Consider the following 21605-nt stretch of genomic DNA (forward strand, 5'->3'; position numbering starts at 1 on the left):
TTATTGTACAGACACAGATATGATGAATGTGGTTGTGTTATTAAAATGTGATTGTGTACCGTTACATCCAGCCCACTCCGCCCCTGCAGAAGACAGTTCCCACGAGTGATGCCTCTGTCCAAACCAGGTAAACAACCTCCAGGTTGGAGCTGCTTTGCTTGAATTCCACCATTATTTTTATGTTGTATTGTCTTTGTACTGGTCTGCTTGCAAGTCGTGTCATCTTAGCTTCATGTTGTTGGGTGTGAGCAGAGGACTCTGACGCCTCGCCGGACCGGGAGAAATCACTGGAGCTGATCCGATACCTGGTCCCAGATGTGTTCAATGGGGCGCTGGTGGACTCGCTGTCAGGCCACGCTCTGTCTGCCGCTGGCTTGGCTGCTTCCTTCCTACTGGAAGGAAATGAGCAAGCTCAGCTGCAAGCTCCACCCACCTCTATCTGTTCAGTTATTAAAGCTCAGAAGCCGGGTTGGTTATTCATGTCTGATCCAAGAGAATCTTGTGACTGGAAACCTTTTTTTTTTATATCAAGCGTTTATATTGGATTTTATGCCATGTTGCACTTTATCCATAACTACAACTCCAAAGAATATACAGTGAGCTGCAGACGTAGAGATTCTCGCTTTTTGTGATGACAAGCGTCCGTTTTGTTGAAGTATTACTACAAATGTAACACTGAAGCCCTTCAAGGTGTCGGGACATTGTTCTATAACTGACTCTGTGATATCACACTCGTGTACAAAGAAGAACTAATATTCAGTGTCTTTCAAGTCTACTTTTTACCGGGGTTTATATCACAGTCACAAGTTACTGTTTAATAATGACGTGCATTGATATAAAAAGAGAGTTTTCCCGTGTCAGGATTCGACAGTTGGATCGGCTCTCTGGTGTACCGTGTGTTCACTGTTGACCTATGTGGTGCGTTCTCCTTACAGTTCCCTCTTTGAACTCCTCTTGAACTGGATCACAGTGCCTTTCTCCTCCAGTCGTCAGACATAAATAATACATTTAGATGGGAATGTTAACTACACGATACATCATACTGCATATTTATTTATCACACTTTTAAGTTAAGATCTCATTTTAGATCAGCAAAAAAAAAAATCCAATGAATCAATCAAGGTACAAAAACAGATAAATCATTTTTTTTAAAATAATAAATATAACAAAATAAGAATTAAGTAGATGACATTTAAAAGCCACTCACCTATATTATTTAGGCCATAGTTTAGACATGATTTGTGCTTTGTACAACACGTTATATAACATACTACATATACTTATAATATAGAACTATATATTTCTGCTTGAGCGTGGGCCAAACTTCAGAGTGGCATGTGAATGTTTTTACTGCACACTCTCTTAACTCTGAACTCCTTTTGGGGGACTACCTGAAATTGGAGAAATGCAATTAACTCGTAAACAGTCTTTGTATCATCATTAATCATTTATACAAAGCAGTGATGATCAACAGCATCCATAATGTCAAAGGTTGCTCTGGAAGGAGGTTGTGTACATGCTTCTCTCATGCCAGGGATGGTTCAGTCTGTTTGTTACACCAAAGTACCGTCAGAGCCAGAGCTAGTAAAGGTTTCAGAGTACCTTTACTTTTAGCGGTATTCTCCTTAAAAAGAGGACTACAGAGTTGCTTACAAATGTGCTGAAGGAAAGGAGCGCCTCCTACATGATAGAGTGGTTCCTCTCTTTCCCTGCATCACTGATTTCCTTTCTTCTGCCCATTTTTTTACTTTGTAGGGTTTGTAGCTGCTCCCACTTCCCTGCTGTTAGCCTCTAGTATGCTCTCGGCCTCCTCGCCCTGTCTTCCCCTATAACACTCTCCATCATCTTTTTTCAACACAGTACCAGCCACCAAGCTGACGGCCATGACCCGTCCGCAGGCAGGACCCTGCCACTGTAAATACGATCTCATGGTGTTCTTTGAGATCTGCGAGCTGGAGGCCAATGGAGAGTGAGTATCCTGTCGTCTCACCCGGCATCGAGTGCAGCACATGTTTAGAGTAATTTGTTGAAAAATTTGGACCAAATCAGTGGTGGTCGACCAGATCAGCGAGGCTTGTTTTCATCTGTGTCCTCCCAGCTACATCCCTGCAGTGGTGGACCACAGAGGAGGAATGCCGTGCCATGGCACATTCCTACTGCACCAGGTATGTCTGTCACACTTAGAAAAATAAATTACGATATTTGGAGTATTGTAAATGTGCTGAAGATAACCATGTGCCTCGGTCCTTCTGTTAGGGCCTCCAGAGGAGGATCACTGTGACCATCGTACATGAATCCGGAGGTGACATGGACTGGAAGGAAGTCCGTGAGCTTGTTGTGGGTAAGTTTAGTTTTTTACCCCTGAAAGTTAAACATTTCATATGAACTTCTTACTGAGGCACTTGTGCTTTCCCAGGACGTCTGCGCAACACGCCTGAATCTGATGAGACCATCATCGACCCCAATATTCTGTCTCTCAACATCCTGTCTGCTGGGTATGTCAGGCCCATGCATGATGACAGGTACGTACTGGTTCAGACGTTTGATGCAAATACATTACTTTGAAATGTTCCGTTTCATAAGCTCTTGAATTACGTGGCAGCTTGACTGAATTTGGAAACCACTGTATGGTTCTGAATTTAGCGTCAACAACACTCGTATTTGAAGACCTCACTTTATTACTGCTGTGGCAGCTCCTGCACTGGGAAATGCATGGCACACCAGCTACACTGGTGCACAAAACGCATGGCATCGGACGCACAACCTGAAAGAAACATCAGCAAGTTTCTTTGCTCTTGTCTTTATTATTGTGTCTGCATGAATCTAGTTCTCCCTTTCTAATTGCAGGAGGTCACATCCACAGTGACCGTAAGCACAGTGTATTTAGGCATCTCTTCAAGTTAAACCTGCCACACCAATACTTACGACTTCACTCGTCCATGCTGGCTGCACGACCCTCCTTGGTGTTAATCTGTGCTCTTGTTGTCAATTGTCAGCGTTGCACCTACATGTTGCATCTCACCCTGTTCATCACCTCATCCTCTCACCTCTCAACCATCATGAGATCTACTAACCTCAATACGGCTGATAGACTTGAACAAACTAAGCACTCTAACGTTACTGTTTTACTGTATAACAGATCTTCATGAATTAATACTGTAGCACCTCAATACAAAATAAAAACGCATGTTTTCAACCTATCCAGAAGCATGTCTATCTGCAGTCTAGTGTACAATCACTAACACACGTATTACTATTTGTCTTTGGACTTAATACAATGTCAATCATTGGACAAACATTCCATCATCACTTTTTTAAATTCTTGGATTGACTCTTGATATTTAAGAACTGTAGATAAAGAACACATTTTGTTGACTATGCACTGCGTTTCTGGGCGTGTTGAAAGATTTTATGGTCATTTGTAGAGAAGTATTCACTACAAAACCTACTAAACCTAAGTTTTACTAACATCATAAAGTTCACTCCAGGAAAGATGTTAGCAGGAATCGCTGTGACCGAAAGAAAATTAAACATGTTTGGGCTTTTGGAAAAACACAATAACTGGCCTCGGTGCCACATTTTTGCATTATGAGGTGTTTACTGGTTAATATTGTTCTACAGCCAGCCAGTAGAGGGCAGTAAGTTTCTTTTAAGACTCCTGGACCCAAAATGAGAATTTGTGTTCTGGCAGCTGTTATGTAGATGGCATGTTTATTTCAGAAAATAAGTAATTACGGCCACAAAATACACAATTAAATATTTTTTTTGGTTTGGCTTTTAACACCTAAAATCACAATAACTCTTAGGTAGTAGCATGTCTGCACAGTATATTTGTAAATTTGCTATTGATGTCCATTGTCCAAAATTGTTCTTATTATTATTATTCTTCTTATGATGCTTATAAATTGTTATTATTCATGTTATATTTATCAAAACTGTGAAGTATTTTTTGCCATTTAGCTTGATTTTTGTGACCCTTTGGTTTTGGCTCATTGCTTAATCCCTTTGCTTTCCCAGACAAAAAGTAACAACAGCAACAGTGTCATCACCCAGACTCTGGTTTACCGCATCTCAATCTAAAGGAAGCGAGCGCTCCACGCAGCACTGATCAGGCTCCCTGCTGGATCAGCCTTTCTTTGACCATCATGCTGCACCATTTAGGTTTTCAACCCTAATTACTCGTCCTGTTACGGCCTTTCGTGGCCCAGAATTTAGTGTAAAGGCTCAGCACCAGGTCAGGTTGTGGTCCAGTGCGGTCGCTGCTCAGTCTTGCAGAAACTAACAACAAGTTATATATGGATGCTAACATTTTTCTCCCTCCAATCCACTAACGGAATGTTTTTTTTTTTTTGCTTTTGCAGACAGTTTCTTGATTCGGACATGCCTAGGTATATTATTTGCCTCTCTTTTCATGCTCTTAAGTTACACAAACACCTCATCTTTCTCACGTCCTGTACACCCTGTCATTCCCCGTCGGCCTCTAGTGATTTTGTTACCCTCTCTCCTACTCTGTCATCACTGTCAGCGATTCATCCGTGCCTCTTTGTTTTTCTCCCCCTCATGAGAAGTGAGGGATGTGGTTCTCTGCATGTCCCCGGTTTCTCTTGCTGTGCTGGATGTGTGTTTGAGCTGTCATCGGGCTACTGTTGCTGATGGACAGGGTCTGCATGGCTCTGCTTTGCTTCACGTGGACTGTCTTTGACTGTGTCTCTGCTGGAGGTGTCGTGGGGCCAGTATCAAACTCTGTTTCCACTTCAGCAGTTCTTGCAGGAACTGTCTTCAAAAGGCTGATCGTAGAAAGTGTATCATCCATCTTTGGTCACTGTTGTATTGTTTGTGTGGACAGAAATAGAGAATTTTAAAATGCTGCCAATGTTTTTAAGTTCTGTCTCTATATAGATGGTAATTATTTGCAGATTACATTTAAAAGGCTGCAAAGTTGTAACTAATATGATTAAACTCCAATAAATTGCAGTGTTTGACTGATTTCACGATGGGGAAGATGGGCTTTGGTGCTACTGACCAGCAGAGGGCGGCAGTAATCCATTATTCAAACAAACTCATTTTGAGACAAAAAACATTTCTAAGCTGCTGAAATATTGCCATTTTCTGCTTTTCTCTCTGGACTCCATTTATTATTCTGATTTTGTTGACCTTTACAGTGAAGCAATATTTTGAATCCATGGATATGATTTTGTTATTTACCTCTAATCCCAGGAGCCGAAGTATTTCCCATCACAGCTACAGAATATTAACAGTCAACCACTATTACTCAAGTGCTGTAATACGGATCACATCATTTACAGTACCCACTCTGGCATGATATTCAAATGCGGCTATTAAAATGTAATCCAGTGAACCATTACCTCAGCAGTAGCACTTTACCCAGGATCGCTGCGATGTTGTGAATATTTTTAAATCTCGCTTGTACCTCAGTGAAACTCTGCCAAACACCAGAAACAAACGGCTCCTCACATGTGACGCCAGCAGCATGACTTCAATGCTGGCTCCCACATTTTTAGGAGGCAGTAAAATGCAGAGAAGCACATGTTGGTACAGCGCGAGGAGGAAATTGCTTCCTTGTAGTGTAAGCGAACAGGTTTTTCTACGGACTGGGAAAGAAGTGTGCATGTGTGCAAGTGTGAATTTGTGTGCGTGTTAATGAACTTGCTAATTACTATCAAAAGGGAAAAAAAGGCATCTCAAATCCCGTTTGTTCACACAGAGCAGCAGTGGGTTCTCTGTTTGCTTTCTTCTGGGTGACACATTGTTCACTTTCCCACAAGGTCACCTCAGTCCAAGGCCAGTGGGACCAACATCTGAACCTCATGAAGAGTCCATTCAGCCTGTTTTTTATGGCTCACACAAACATTAGTTTGCTTTCACAATTCTTGGATTATCTTTTTTCAGATTTAATGCAGCGCTGGGCTGCACGCCAGAAAAAAACTGCGTTTATTGTTTGATTATTTCTCCTCGAGGGACGTGGGGAAAATTGTGTACAGTAACGTATGGACTAAATTATTTGTGCAACAGAGAGCGGCATTGTTTTGCTTGAGGAATGGTCATGTACTGGTATTTGAGCAGATCAGCGCCGTCCACTGGTTCTCTCAGTGGTCTCTGACGGGTGAGCTGTACTATCCATGGCAGTGTTTGCACAATGAGGTATCAGTGTGAAAAAGGAGCAAACACCATCCCAGCCACACAAGCGCACAACCGCCAACATACTTCCTGACTCTCACTCTCTATTCTGTTGCTGATTTCTTCTTTCTCACAGCATTTCCTTGGGAGTTGACCATAGGTATTTCACTGCCCTGCCCCTCATTCTGTCTGGCTGACCCTCATTCCCCCCGCCAACCCCGTCCCCACTTCCTTTTTTTCTGTACTAATTGTCATCTCAGCTCTCTTTGCTTCTCTGTGGTGTTTTGTACAAAGCAGAGCATCAACTCAGTCAGCCTGTTGCATGCAAAATATTTCTATCAGCACTATTGTTTTATTGAGAACTAGAGACATACATTTACAACGTCTAATTATTATGCAATGTTATTGGTAACTTGTTTATTAATCATGATATCTTCTCAATGTGTCGAGTCAAATTTTAGTGCATTTGTTACTGTGTTTTCTTTTATTATTATTGAAATTTTGTTTAAATGTATCCTGATTTTTATATTCATATAATAACTTAATTGACTTCAGCATGAGTTTATCTGACAGCTCTTTGTTTTGGTAGAAGAACTTAAATTCTTCTTGGACCTCTCCAGGACTTTCTACCGTTTCGAGGCTGCCTGGGACAGCTCCATGCACAACTCCCTGCTCCTAAACCGAGTCACTCCGTACGGGGAGAAGATCTACATGACCCTCTCGGCTTACTTGGAGGTACAGTACAGGCATTCATAAGAGGCATACAAATTTTCTTACAGTATCGGAGGTGGCGTGCGAGTTACTCTGGAGGAACAATGTTGGAAATCGCTCGTCGTTTATCAATTGCAGATGGAGAACTGCACGCAGCCGGCAGTCATAACCAAAGATATCTGCATGGTGTTCTACTCCCGGGACACAAAGCTTTCAGCGTCCCGTTCAATCCGCAACCTTTTTGGTACTGGGAGCCTGAGAGCAGCAGATGGGTGAGAGCACTATTAAGCTCCTGTATTCTTTCTGTTCATATAAAGTTGAGTATTAAAATGATAAAGAGCCCTCTCTTTCTTCTTTTTCTAGAAACCGTATAACTGGAGTTTATGAGGTCAGCTTATGTCACCTGGCAGATGCAGGAAGCCCAGGTGAGAGTCCAGAAAAATTACCTTTAGCCATGAAGCTCCCCCTTGCAACATGTCTAATATCACACCCGTCCACCTCCAGGGATGCAGAGGAGACGCAGGCGGGTGCTGGACACCTCAGTGGCGTACGTCCGTGGGGAGGAGAACCTGGCTGGATGGAGGCCACGTAGTGACAGCCTCATTCTGGACCACCAGTGGGAGCTGGAGAAGCTCAGCCTCCTCCAAGATGTAGGATGCTCATGTTACTAAGTCACTTAGTTTTATCAACACATCAGGACAGAGGTCACCGTCCCTCATTGGTTGAACCTACATGTAGCCAAGCACATGCCTCAAAATCAGATATTTAATGACAATTGGCTTCAAATCTGTAAATGAGTACAGATATATAGTCATTGGTCCACAATGGTTAATTGGATTCAGTATAGAATTTACTGAACATTTAATATACAATCCACTCATTTATACTAATGTGGTTTCTCTAAGTGTGTTTACATAGAAGGCTTTGAAGCCAAATGGATGTGCCTGCTGTGTTTATCCCACAGTTACCAGAGATTCTCATATGTCCAATAAATAAGTAATTATTTACTTCATAGAGCATTTACTAGGATTTTTCCAACCATTAAAAGATTATCAAAGGAAAACTCTTGAGAAAATACGAGATGATCAAATCTGAATGCTGGGAAGTCTCAGGAACCCTGCAGCACAATTATGAAGTAATTATAATCCTGCACACCGGTTCTGCTTTCATTTTCTCACGTTACCTAAATATAATAAGAGGACTCTATAATTACAAAATGTTTTCACAAATACATGAAAATAGACATCAGTGGTGTGGCATTAATAGAGACAGGGAAATGTCTGTTTAAGTGCACATATAAAGGGAGCGTTAAAAAGGACCCAGCATCGACCCTTGAAGAACTCCACAGGTCAGTGGACAATCTGAACTTTGTTACCACAATTAATTACAATTAGTAAAATTAGAATAAAGAGCTATAGTCTACCAGATGGCCCAACTCACTGCCTCCCACTATCTTAAAAATATTAAGATTTATTTTATTGTATTGTCCTTCTGTGGCAAACCAGACTAGACTATTAGTCAAATAAACAGTTTTTGTCTAATATTTCCAAAAGACAACTTTCTCTAGGTTTAAAAGAAGGATGTGTTCTGTTGTCAGTGACTGTGATGTTGGTCCCTATTCTCAGGTGGAGAAAACCAAACATTACCTCCTGCTGAGGGAGAAACTGGAGTCCACCCTGCTGATGGGCCAGGAGTGCCTTCAGTCCTGCGTGACGGAGGAGCTGAGTGAGTCTCCTCAACCACCTGAGGGAGACCAGGACGTCGGTTCTGGTTCTGAGATCACCACCGAGAGGCAGAGGGAGCTCGCCGCCAAGGTCAGTCATCGTTAGTTTGGGATTATGTGACATTTTGTTGCCAGAGAAGAGTTGCCTTTCATATATACTGCACATTCCTGTCAATTAGAAATGCAGTAGCAGTGCTTTGGTTTTTATGATATTGCAGATATTACTTTTTTGTGTCCAACCGTCTAAACGGACACTTTAAGATGTCTCCTTTTTCCCACACAGTGTTTGCGGCTGCTCACTCACTCCTTTAACAGAGAATACAGTCATGTGTGTGTCAGCGCCAGTGAAAGCAAGGTAGTGCTTTACAAGACTCCCACCTAAACATATACATGAAGGAAATCTGACTGCTGTTTGCTTATCCAGCATGCACCTGTGTGTTTGTGTGTATTACAGATCTCTGAGATGTCTGTCACAATGCTAAGAGACTCCACTTCAATCTCTGCTCTCAACACAATCACACCCTCCTCAACATGCCCCTCACTGGTTGAGGGCTGCTATAGCAACGCTGAATTAAGGTCAGTCCAAAGACTTATGTATGTACAATGTGTTGTTTACGCTGTGATGCATTAATTGTTATCCCTGGTAGCCGCTGTAACCTTTGTCGTGTGTGGTTTTGAACTTGTTAAGTCATTTGGCCTCCCACAGTGTCAGGAGCTGCTTTGTTACCCGAGTTTAAAACCTCTTTTTTTTTTGTACTCTAGACCTCCCGCGCCTCGCTCTCGAGCCGTCAGCCCCGGTCCGGAGACACAGCAGGATGCCGAGGCCAAGAAGGCCGTGAATGGAGCCTCAGACGCCAAACTTCGGGCCCGCAAATACGTCCCCGACATCCAGGAGATCAGAGTCAGGTGAGTCTGCAGCAACAACTCCAAAAGGTTTCATCACTTTGAGCTGCAAAGACGATCTTCTCTCTACATGTTTGTCTGTATTTTTCAGCCCCATTGTGTCAAAGAAGGGTTACATACATTTCTTGGAGCCACACACCAACGGATGGGTGAAGCGCTACGTTGTTGTGCGGCGGCCATACGTCTACATCTACAACACGGAGAGAGACACTGTGGAGCGGGCCATTCTCAATCTGTCCTTGGCCCAGGTGGAGTACAGCGAGGACCAGCAGGCAATGTTGAAGGTTGGTGACCAAACAAACTCCAAACTCCCTTTTCTCGCTCCCACATTAAAACATCAGGAGCCGTTTTCATAAACATTCTTAGAATCCTCTCAGAGAGCTCTTTATTTATCCTGAAAAGGTTTAGCTTGGAGAGTGATTTGGGAAACATCTCAGAGCAACACTGAGCAAGGAAAGGACAGAAACCCTAATCTAAGCGAGGAGGCGTGGTTGACCCTGTTGTAGGTATGATATAACTGTGTGCCAAAATGAGGCTGTGAAAATGTGTTTTTGTTTGTGTGATCACTGCTGATGAAGATCGTAACAGATTCAAGTCATTTTTCGGGTCACCAAATATCTTGTGCTTGTGTTGAGTGGGAGAAGTGAGCGTCTCAAATGACATCGACCGCAAACATCATCCCTGCACGATATCATCTGTAGCGCTTTTAATGTGCCGTCATTCATTGAAGGATATTTCTCTTACCTCGCTGTATTTTGGCAGTTTTCTCTGCTCTCTTAAGAGTTAAGATGTTTGTGAATTCCTTTTATATAAAGACCTACTTCTTAGAAAACGTCACAACACTTGACTGGGAGGAACTTTTATTCCGAGGAATCTTTGTGAATACGACGCCTGGACTGCTGTAATAAACTTTTTTGTCTCTTTCAACAGACCCCAAACACATTCGCCGTGTGTACAGAACATCGTGGGATATTACTCCAAGCCACCAACGACAAGGAGATGCACGACTGGCTGTACGCGTTCAATCCTCTCCTCGCTGGAACGATCAGGTGAGCCGTCTTTGTACACAAAAATACTTCCATAGACGTAAGTCAAAAAAAATAAAAAGCTGTGTATTTGATATTCACCTTCTCGCCCGCCCTCTCAGGTCAAAGCTGTCGAGAAGACGAGCTGGACAGATGAGGATGTGAAACGAGACTCTGAACAAATCTCATGAGCGAAAGATGAACGTAAAGACTTCAGATGTAAATAGATCCTTGTCCTTAACCCGTTCCTTGTGCTGAGCCCCGTTCCCACCACCACAGTCACCAACAACCATCTCTCCCCTGTACGTTTTCAGTTTATCACTAGTGTCCTCAGCACCCACTGTAAAGAGCCCATCTCGTGTCAGGCCTTTGCTGCGGTGTGAGTCTCTTAGTCTGAAGAAACTCCTCAAAGATCCGTCACCGTACTGTACCGGAGTTTATTCATAGCTGGAGGGTTGAAGAAAAATGGAGGGAGTAGCAACAGTTTCTTATGTCAGATTACATACGTATGGTAATGTACTGTAGTTGTTGTCAGTGACACATTGAGCCTTATACATTTATTCCTTAAAAAAAAAAAATTAAAAAAATGCAGTGACACGTGTCTTTACATAGAGCGGACATGTCAGTGAGGATCACACCGCTACATTTGCATCAGTAAATAGAAAAACATGCAGATTCTTCTCTACTCTACTCTACAGCTATATATACGGTGTTTAAACTGGTTTGCATACAGCAAGAAAATACACGCTAAAATAATTTAAAAAAACACAAAAAAAACAACAACAGTCGAGCGTCTCTCTTTAGAATATTTCTCTCTTCTTTCTGGTCTATTAAATCCTGACAGTGAATAATCTGCCTCCTCTTCTGAAAACTTCTTCGAAACCTTAGCACACACAGCCGGGCGAGGGAACGGCATATCATCGTAAACTTCATGTTCTCGTGGCTTTTTGGTTAAACCCATGTCACTTTAGCTACTTGTAGGAGCACTGAAGGGTACAGTAAGTAAACAAATATCATGGCATTAACTCTCCCAGTTTGATCTCCTTCTCGACCTGCGTTTTATTTGTTTTCAAATGTGATATATTTAGATATTTAACAGTTTTATTATTTATTTCTGCATGTATTTATTTACAAAGACATTTATATTTCTAAAGTAGTAGTACAGTGCAATTTCTGCACACTGCACTTTTTAATGAGTTCCTTAAATATTTGAATAATACAACCTTGTCCCCGCGCAGTTAATTCTACTGAAATAATTTCATAACTTAATAATGAACATTGGCTGGTTTCTCTGCTCTGAACATTACTTGAATACTACAGTCCCCTTTAAGATTAGGATAGTCGCACCTTTGACCTTTAACCCCACTAACTTGCGTCTAAAAAAGGTCAGGACATCGCTAGGCAGGTAACATTAAGGTGGTCTGTCCGCTCAGCTACACAGAGCTACCTTGTTAAATCTAAAAGTATAAACTTCTCTTCACAGTACAGAACAGGAAGCTGGTTTTCTGAATGATATGTATATTGATTAAATGTAGTGCCTCTCTTTTCAGTCATACTGTACAAGTATGCCTCTGTTGCTTTGAAACTACATCCTTCATGCTGCTAAAATACTGTTCTGGAAGTGTCTGCAGATCATACATCACCTTCCTGCTTTTTATCATTATCACTTTCATACTCAGACAAAAGGTTTCATTTATGGTAATGTTACATTTCTAATATGGCAATCAGATGCCATAAAGTGTGGAATTTCCATAACACAAAGCATATTTAATGTTCATACAATGAAGAACCTCCTTTAACATATCTCAGGATTGTCAGCAAGCATATACGGCTCGATTTGTTAGAGATCGCTTCGAATGAAAAAAAAAATCAGTCCTGTTGACAAAACTGAAAAAATGTACTCCTCCTCTTGTTTTAATCCCTTCAATTAATCTGGGATGAAAATGCTACTGTGCATGTCGTTGAAGCTTAATGAACCTGCTCAGATTGACAGATACAGTTTGTGAGTTGTTGTGTGAAGTTGGATGGATGAGCACGCCTCAGGTCAGCCAGCCTACAGAGCACGCTCAGTGACCGACGGGAAAGTTACACGTATGAAAGGACCGCATCTCAAAGCACTACAGCTGTACAAATAGGATTTATTCTCCATCTAATGACACAGTGCACTTTAGCAAGGGATTCAAATGTGACACCAGTTCAGTATGTTTTTATGTTTTGCTGCTGATGTAATCCATACAATACCTAATAATCAGCATATTTCCTGAGATTTGAAAAGTATTCTGTGTTGTGGACATATTTTGAAGTGATCCAGTCGAAACTTCTTACAGCACCACGTGTGGACAAAGAAATCAAATCAAAAATTAAAAGACTCGAGTCTGTTCAAATCTTTTGTTTGTTGTGTAACAATTGGTTGATTAATGTTATGATCAAAAACTTTCTTGTCAGAGACTTTATGTATTTTATCCAGTTCTAGCATCATCATTGAGGGAGCACCATGCTGTACTGTACATTACACTGTCTCAAACACTCATTTGTGTCTCATCTCATTTCCTTTAAAATCCGCTACGTCAAAAAAAAAAAAAAAAAAAAAAAGTGGGCTCTATGTTGAGATTCTTCCTTGTTTTCATCGGGTCTTTTCATGTGCATCACATTTGAGCCAACCAAAGTTTTGTTGGTGCAGTCACGTGAAGTTCACTCTGAATGTACGTTGATATTTGAAAATACTTATTCTGCTGAAACGGCCGTGTTGACTTCACGTCGTGGTTCCTTACTGATTGTAGGTCGGTTACCATCCGGGAACCATACGGAGGTTGTAGGACATTCCTGTAATAATCTGTCCGCTAATGTATGGGAGGACGATGGTTCACTACGGCCCAGTTAGGCATTGCATCTTGTACAGAGTAATGCTGTAGGTTACTTTGCTGTCACACTTCCACTCTTATTTCAATATCTTCACCGTCATCGCTCTAACAAGATCTACTTTTTCTAATCCCTCCCCTTTGAAAGAATATCATTTACATTTTCGTGCTTTCACATCTGATCTTTATTTTTTTCTGCACTGTTACATTTCTTTTCTTCTTCTTTTTCCTCTTCAAATGATTTTGCATTGTATATAAACATGATTGCTGTGAACAGTGTATTATAAAGTTGCACCCATTTACAAAATCTGAAATGGGCAATAGTTCAGTCAGTGTCTCTGAGTGTTGGAGTTTAGCGTCAAATGTTTGTGTACACTAAACACATTGTCATATATTAAATAAACATGGAAATTATGCAACACAAAGAAATGGGCTCCTCTTCTTTGACCGATCACGTATTTATCATGGAAAACTATAAACAAATACATGAGCTGAGTTCTGGCCAGATATTTGATATATCAGCTGCTGGACGGCATAACTTTTATTTTAGTAGGCTGTCTGATAAAAGCAGACCGAGGATGTTTTTACATTCTCTGAATTGCAGTTTAGTTTCCTAGGTGTTGTCATGGCAGCAGGTTGCCATGTCCACGTCAATGACCGCATTTTAGGAATGTTTCTAAAGCGTTACTGTTTATTATAAACTTTCAAAATCCTCATGTATGAGACTCTAAAACACGGTCTGTCAAATTCTTTGACGTTATAAAATTCCTGACTTTCATGATCTTTCAAACCAAGAAGTCTAGAATGGGATATTATGTAATGGGTAAAATAAATGTACATATTAAAATGGAATGTAAAAATTGTATCACATATTTTAAAAACGAAAATCACAATTTTTAGTTCATTATACATTTATTAATTCTCTATGGCAAAATGTTCACTCACAAATGTAAATGTAAAATCTCCCCCAACTTCACCGGATTTTTGAGTGAATTTAAAGATTATGTTTAAGACTCTCAAACGGATTAATACTGAGAGAAGTAACAAAACTGTCCTACTGTATGAGGAAATTCTTGAAGAAGAATAATATGCTATTTTTATGTCTTTTTCTCCTATGATATCTTTGCATCAAGGGAATTTAGGTATTTAAATCCATCTATATTTATTTATCTTTAACTTTTATTATTTGTTATTCTACTGTCCTATTATTTCCACATTGCGTGTATACACTGTAAATGTACATCTTGTTCAATAAAGTTCTCAACAAAAAAAAAAAAAAAAAAAAAAGAAACAACGACGGGGAAGCGAGCTGATGATTGACGCGTACAGCAGTAAATCCCTTCTGGACATCTTCACATCAATTTACAAGGTCAGACAGCGAGCCGAGACCGTCAGCCGGCCGTCTCACACGGACTCAGACTCACACTCAACCTGAAAGCACTTTAAATGTAATCTCAGTGGCGAATATAGTCCGCTGAACAAGCCAGCTTGAACTGGAGCCGCCAGGTGTTCCCACGTGTTTTCTGCAGTAAGTCAGCGTCCGCTCGGTCAGCTGTGAGCTGGCAGGCGACGTCTCTGCACCGGTTTCACGTCACGGTTAGAACTTGTGAATGATCGGTCCGTGTGGTCGGTACCAGGAAGCTGCCGGCTGGCCGAGTTGATACGTGACAGCCCGGATGGAGAGGAAGACACCGAGGACACGCTGGACCACGTCAACACTAATTGTTGGCTTCCAGCGTGTCATAACTCTCCGCGCACGTGATTCTCAATAACGCATTATGACATAAAACCATGATGAGAATAGTAATTATTGATGTAAGTAGCTGACACCGGAACCGGCCCATCACTGTTTTACTTTCAGTTCCTCTCACTGCTGTGGAAACGTGTGACCAGCTCAAACAACACAAGCCTCTCTGTCTGATCACGAATCCAGTGGACTCAGGACTCACTGCTGTTTTTTCACCTGACTGTAATTGATCTAAACAGACATCCTGATAGTCATCTTATTTTTCCTTAAGGAGTATCATGGCCCACAAAGGTGATGATGACGTCCCCTTGGTAACGGGTCACACCTTCACTGACCACACCGTCCATCACTATTCAGAGATGAACGTGGACAGGTACGGAGATTCGGTCACATTTCATCTGTCAAGTGAGCAGCGTGGATGCAGCATCGGTTGATCGATTGTTGATCGTAAATGCCATTCATGTTTTTGTTTTTTTCATGTACTATAATATGTAGACATAGCGCAATACACCAAATGCGTTTATATACAATGCAGGATCTACATGGATTACAATGCTACTACCCCTCTGGAGCCAGAGGTGATTCAGGCCATTTCTGAGGCCCTGCAGGATGCCTGGGGAAACCCCAGCAGCAACTACATAGCAGGTGAGAAACACTTCATCCCTTCATCATTGTACTGTTATTAATTGGAGCAGGAAATGCAAAGCATGCAGTGTGTGCAGATGAAACTCGTCTGGTGTCTGAGGGCTAATGGCTCTCACAGTGCAACGGTCAACAATGTTGGATTCAAACAACACTTGTGTGGACATCGTTTGTGTTTGTAGGTGCTAAAGCCAAAGCTGTCATCGATCAGTCCAGACAGAACGTGGCAAGAATGGTCGGAGGTAAAGCCGAGGACATCGTTTTCACTTCCGGTGGAACAGAGGTAACCGCTGCTCCCTTCTGCTTTTGAAAACCTACAACAGTATTAGTAGTGTTGTGTTGTAAAAAAAGATTTCGTACGCAATTTGCACTTGCATGCACGCAACTGTGTTTCAGGCCAATAACCTGGTGCTGCACACGGCCGTAGAGCACTTCAGGAAAACCTGCAGGGCTGCGGAACGAGGTGAAGGACGGCAGACCGGACGCACCGGCCTGCCTCACGTTATCACCTCTAACGTGGAACATGACTCCGTGAAACTCGCAGCTGAGCACTTACAGATGGACGGAGAGGCAGGTCGGAGGCCTTCCTGTACAGCTTTCACTGATTTAGACCAGGAGGAGATTTTTGGGGGGAGAAAACAATGGCTTTACTAAGGGTAACTAAGCCAACGTAGCTTCCTTATATTAACTGTGTATCTCAACTTGTTTTGTTACAGACGTGACATTTGTGCCCGTGTCGAAGGTGACGGCCCGCGTCGAGGTGGAGGACATCATGGCTGCGGTGCGTCCCAACACTTGTCTCATTTCTATCATGCTGGCCAACAACGAGACAGGAGTCATCATGGTAGGAAGAGACAGCCCGTCAGCCTCCTCCGTGTCCACCTGAAAATGTTTTTATAGTGCTATTAATAGATCAATTTGACTTTTATTATCTTAAAATATGTTAGACTAAAACCCTCTTTTGTTTTAGGACGGTGCTGGTGCCTTTTGGAAACCGTTACGACATCATGTAATAAATAGTTTGGACCTGGGACTCGGCTAGGTTATAAAAATTTCATGAAAATGAGAAGTGACTGTAGTCTCCATTAAACATATTCCCCATAAATTCTGTAAAGGAACTTCAGTAGGAGGATCTGTAGGGACTGATAGGACATGCACTGTTTAAAGACTGAAAAGGTGTGATATTTAAATAAAGTTTATAATTGCTAGTGGACTCTGCTCCAACTCTGCATTTTGACACTGCATTCAATTTATACAATGACTTTTCTGAAAAATGCTCAGTTTCTCTGTAATTTAAACTTCCTTTGAATTTCACAGTAAGACATAAAACAAAGTATGCAGCCAATTATTAGAATAACATGTTGATTAGAAAATCTGGTTTAGTATCATTTTCAAAGCTATTGAATATTTAACAGTAGAATTTCTGCGTGTCCCTGAACGCCTCATTTGACTGCAATTCCGACCAATTGCGAATTCTACTCTTCCTCCTGAAGCCTCTGAGCTGCTGACGGCAGTTGTTTCAGCTGTTGGACCAATAGTTCGGTGGAGCCGTGACGGTGCGAGATTCTTGACACCGGCAACAGTCTCTTTTAGGTGGAAATGCATGAAACTGGTTCTAGATTAGAAACTGGCACCGGCACCACATAGGTGGGAAAAGGGGGTTTATGTCTGTTTTCAAAGCAGGAACTGATGCTGATTGTGAGAAGCTGTCCGTTATTTCCTTCTCGGTTCCGTACGGTTACATTAGCTGATGTACAACTCCATGTTCTGTTTATAAATTGACCGGTTTGTATGCAGCTCTGTGTACAGTACAGTCACTGTGTATTGTACAGTATACTCTGTGATCCCCGTGTGCTGAAACATCCTCTTGTTGTCAGCCAGTCCAACAGATCTGCCAAAGAGTGAAATCTCTCAACAAGCAGCGCGGGCGGCTCCGGATCCTGCTCCACACCGACGCTGCTCAGGCTCTGGGGAAAGTCCGAGTGGACGCCCGGGAACTGGGAGTGGATTACCTCACCATAGTGGGACACAAGGTGGGGAATCTGTCGCGTAGAAATATCTTAAGAGCAGTTAAAGACGAGGCAGAAAATGTAATCGAGAGGCTCTTATCACATCTCCAGTTCTATGCCCCTCGGATCGGTGCTCTGTATGTGAACGGCCCCGGAGCGAGGACACCACTGCACCCCATGCTGTTCGGAGGAGGTCAGGAGAGGAACTTCAGACCAGGGTAATGAAGCGTTAAGAGTGTTCATGAAGCACTTGCGTCATCAGAGAGCTTCAGATCTAAATATAATTGTCTATTTTCTCTCTTTCTCGGTATTACAGCACTGAAAACACACCAATGATCGCTGGTCTGGGAAAGGTATGTTTCTACCCCACATACAACGTGTGTTTCTGAAGTTGTGACTACAAAGGTGGATTATTTTCTCCTGATTTATTTCCTGTCAGAGCAGTTTGAAAGCAGAAAAGGATGGTGAGGTATGAGTCAGTTAAAGAGTAGGAGGAAAGAAAAGAAGCTCAGCATGTAACGAGCAGCCTTGGCCTATAACAACATAACTAAGTGTTGGTTCAGGTCTACCCGAGCCAGCCCTAAGTATAGGCTTTATCAAAAAGGAACGTTTTGAGTCTAACCTTAAAGCTAGAGAGGGTTTCTGCCCCTCGAACACAAACTGGGAGCTGGTTGGTTCCACAGGAGAGGAGCCTGAAAACTGAAGCTCTGCCTCCCATTCTACTTCTGTAAACTCTAGGAACCACGAGTAGACCAGCGTACTGAGAGCGAAGTGCTCTGCTAGGATTATATGGTTCTATAAGATCTCTAAGATACGATGGAGCCTGGTCATGAAGAGCTTTGTAAGTCATCAAGAGAATTTTAAATTCTATTCTTGATTTCACAGGAAGCCAGTGAAGAGAAGATAAAACTGGAGAAATATGATCTCTCTTGTTAAATCCTGTCAGTACTCTTGCTCCAGCATCTTGGATCAGCTGCAGGTTTTTAATGAGTAATTTGGACATCCTAACAACAAGGAATTACAATAATCTAGCCTAGAAGTAACAAACGCATGAATACGTTTTTCTGCATCACGCTGAGGAAGGATTTTCCTGATTTTATTAATATTACGTCGATGAAAGAAGGCAGTTCTGGAGATTTGCTTTATATGGTGGCTAAAGGACAAATCATCATCAAAGATGACTCCAAGGTTCCTCACAGTTTTCCTCACATCTAGAGTAACTAAGTGATTACAGAAAGAGTTTCTGAGGTGTTTAGGACCAAGTACAAGAACTTCTGTTTTGTCTGAATTTAGAAGCAGGGAGTTTTTGGTCATCCAGGCCTTTATGTCTTTTAGACAGGCTTCAAGTTTTACTAACTGATTTAAACGGCTCTATGACGCTTTAGTAAATTATTCATGAAACATTAATAAAATCATTAGTTACACCTTATTAAATCCTTTATAACAGGTTGACTTATTAGTTTAATTTTCACCCAAATCATTTTTAAAAAGTCATCTTAGTAGTGGTAGGTAAGTCGTTATTTTCCAGTTAGATATTTTCTATTACTTTGATTAAAACTGCAGTGGATTGAGAAAAATAAGAGGAACACCCGATATTATTTTGTTATGCAGCACACAAGCCTGTGATAAATGGTTCTTCTACAAAGCAGATCATGTTTAATGTTCACCAAAATCACGGTGATTTTTAGTCTTTTGGTGGTGGTGTTGAGTTTAGGCAGAGAAAGTATTAAGGGGTCCAAAGGGCAAAGAACACATCCCCGACACCACGACAGCACCACGAGCCCGGGCTGGTGTCACAGGTCAGGTAAGGCTCATGGATTTGTGATGGTGATACCAAGTTCTGATCTGCAGCCTCAGCAGAAAATGGAGATTCAACAGACCAGGCTCTGATGTCCAGTTTTCAACGGCCCGGTTCTTGTCAGACTTCTGTTCTTGGCTGACGAGTCTTCTGGTGTTGTAGCTCATCCTCCTGTTTCACATGTCGTCCATTGTGAGACGCTTTTCTCCTCACTGTAAAGACTGGTTATCCGAGAGTTACTGAGTGGTACAGTTGCACCATTGGTTGGCTAAATGATGTCACTTCCTGTATCTGTTTCCAATTAAAAGCCCTCTAGTGTTTCATACATGTTCAGGCTATTTTTGCTTGTTTTTGGCTTTTTCTTGTTTGTTTTTCACACTATTTGGAGTGAACTCTTGTTTGTAAAAATCCCAGGAGGTCAGCAGTTTCAAAAAATAGTCAGAGCAGCTTATCTGGCAACAACAATCAAAGTCACCAAATTTCCATTCTGATGTTGAACATAAAGTGAAGCTCCTGACTGTAACTGCAGGATTTTATGCACTGCTCTGCTGCCACATGAAAAAGCAGGTGTAAAGGTTCCTAATAAAGTGCTCAGTAAGTGCAACTGCAACATTTCTGTCAAAAAGTTCATTTAAACACCTAAACTGTAACTTTATAGTTACTGATTTATGTGTGTGTTTTAGGCTGCAGAACTGGTGATCTCTAATCTGTCAGATTATGAGAGTCATATGCGAAGTACGAAACTTTACCTGGAAGAACGACTGCAGGTAAAATGTTTTCCATCAGATATTAAATAATACAACATGATAACCATAAGGCAGTTTTAAATTGTAGTTACCAGGGATTTTACCATCATGCGTGTGTTTCCGTCCTCAGGCCGTCTTCCAAGACAAAATCCACTTCAACAGCCACTACCCCGGCTGCGACATCCTCCCTAATACGTGTAACGTGTCCATCCTGGGCCCGGCATTACAAGGTGACGTCATGACTCGTCCGTCTCCGTCCTATGTCTGTTTTGGCCCGCGAGTCCAAACAGTGTCCTCTAACCCTACACCAATGCTTGTCAGAGGCAGTTCATGACCTGTTTGTAAACTACAAAGGCTCTGAATGATTAATCCCTCTCTCTGCCGCTGCAGGCTGGAGGGTATTGTCCACCTGCAGGAGGCTGCTGGCCAGCGTCGGCGCCGCCTGCCACTCAGATAGTGGAAACAGGTAAAACAGTCCCTCTTTTCACCTGTTGCGCTTTTGTCCGCACACCTTATTGTTTTTGCAGTTATGTAACTCCCCCTGCACTGCGCTGCACATGTCCGCCAGGCCGTCCCACATCCTGCTGAGCTGCGGCGTCCCCTCGGAGGTGGCGGTGAACGCGTTGCGGTTGAGCGTGGGCAGGGCGACGAGCAGAGCAGATGTGGATGCAGTCGTGGAGGACCTGAGGGAGACGGTGCAGCTGCTGGAAGACATGAACTGATGGCTCTCATCTGCACGGTCAAGTTTATGGATGTGCAGAAGTAAACATGCACCGTGTGTTTTATTGTTACATTAACTTATCGTGTAAAATGGATAAAATATTTCATATAAATAATAAAAGGCCCGGATGGGTGATGTTATGGAGACACGAATGCACTCAGCTTCCATCACGTCATGTGAGTAGCTAATCAGCTAATTGGACTCTGGGAGACATGTATGAGTGTTATTGTAATAAAATATTTACATACATTTTTAATATTTTCTCTACTCTACCATGAAGTATTTTTTTTAAAATATAATAGCCCACATATGTACCCGCTGTTCAGTCATCCCCACTCCGATTAATTTTGAAAATAGTTGTAAAAAGTAACACTTGTTGTAATCCAGAATGTCTTGGCTCTGACTTCTCCCATTACTTAAGTTTCCGTGCTGCCTCAGCTCCCCCATCTCCAGTGAAGCGTAGGTGCGCGTGCCAACATATGGTCAGTGCCACACAAAGAGAGAGCAGGAGGCCACGAGCGCTGCGCCTCCACCCGTCTTTCATTACCTTTCTATCTCGCCGGCTCTGACCCCCTCCTCTCTCC

At 42.1% G+C, this 21605-nt stretch overlaps 2 protein-coding genes across 22 annotated transcripts in view; both read left to right on the top strand.

Moving 5' to 3' along the window:
* The window catches only part of kif1aa (kinesin family member 1Aa), a 38391-nt gene extending 24604 nt beyond the window's left edge, over window positions 1-13787 (top strand). For 7 of the 18 annotated variants that reach the window (XM_069704017.1, XM_069704018.1, XM_069704021.1 and 4 more), the window contains 16 exons: window positions 72-127; window positions 1861-1969; window positions 2099-2165; window positions 2257-2341; window positions 2417-2522; window positions 6759-6873; window positions 6988-7121; window positions 7213-7274; window positions 7354-7499; window positions 8475-8663; window positions 8856-8927; window positions 9027-9148; window positions 9335-9478; window positions 9567-9759; window positions 10406-10524; window positions 10623-13787. In XM_069704017.1, the coding sequence (XP_069560118.1) occupies window positions 72-127; window positions 1861-1969; window positions 2099-2165; window positions 2257-2341; window positions 2417-2522; window positions 6759-6873; window positions 6988-7121; window positions 7213-7274; window positions 7354-7499; window positions 8475-8663; window positions 8856-8927; window positions 9027-9148; window positions 9335-9478; window positions 9567-9759; window positions 10406-10524; window positions 10623-10665 (1762 nt within the window). In that variant the 3' untranslated portion in view covers window positions 10666-13787. Of the gene's footprint in view, window positions 1-71; window positions 128-1860; window positions 1970-2098; window positions 2166-2256; window positions 2342-2416; window positions 2523-4361; window positions 4389-6274; window positions 6299-6758; window positions 6874-6987; window positions 7122-7212; window positions 7275-7353; window positions 7500-8474; window positions 8664-8855; window positions 8928-9026; window positions 9149-9334; window positions 9479-9566; window positions 9760-10405; window positions 10525-10622 lie in introns of all 18 variants that reach the window. The other 11 variants (XM_069704013.1, XM_069704027.1, XM_069704025.1 and 8 more) reach the window with 3 other exon arrangements.
* An 849-nt stretch (window positions 13788-14636) lies between these two features.
* On the top strand, window positions 14637-21262 carry scly (selenocysteine lyase). Of its 4 annotated transcripts, none has more exons than XM_069704033.1 (13): window positions 14637-14727; window positions 15377-15478; window positions 15641-15750; window positions 15930-16030; window positions 16144-16321; window positions 16464-16591; window positions 17625-17780; window positions 17868-17974; window positions 18073-18109; window positions 20238-20321; window positions 20431-20530; window positions 20691-20766; window positions 20869-21262. In XM_069704033.1, the coding sequence occupies exons 2-13, from the start codon at window positions 15384-15386 to the stop codon at window positions 21020-21022; spliced, it is 1326 nt and encodes a 441-aa protein (XP_069560134.1). In that variant the 5' UTR covers window positions 14637-14727; window positions 15377-15383; the 3' UTR covers window positions 21023-21262. The 4 variants fall into 4 exon arrangements, with proteins under 4 accessions (XP_069560134.1, XP_069560132.1, XP_069560135.1 ...); XM_069704031.1 differs by having other exon boundaries at window positions 14641-15173; XM_069704034.1 differs by having other exon boundaries at window positions 14641-14886.
* Window positions 21263-21605: the final 343 nt, after the last annotated feature.

This window comes from Brachyistius frenatus, unplaced genomic scaffold, assembly GCF_029030835.1.
Source record: "Brachyistius frenatus isolate BFR_SWC_R1_liver_20210118 unplaced genomic scaffold, ASM2903083v1 Contig_49, whole genome shotgun sequence".
NCBI classification, from domain to species: domain Eukaryota; kingdom Metazoa; phylum Chordata; class Actinopteri; family Embiotocidae; genus Brachyistius; species Brachyistius frenatus.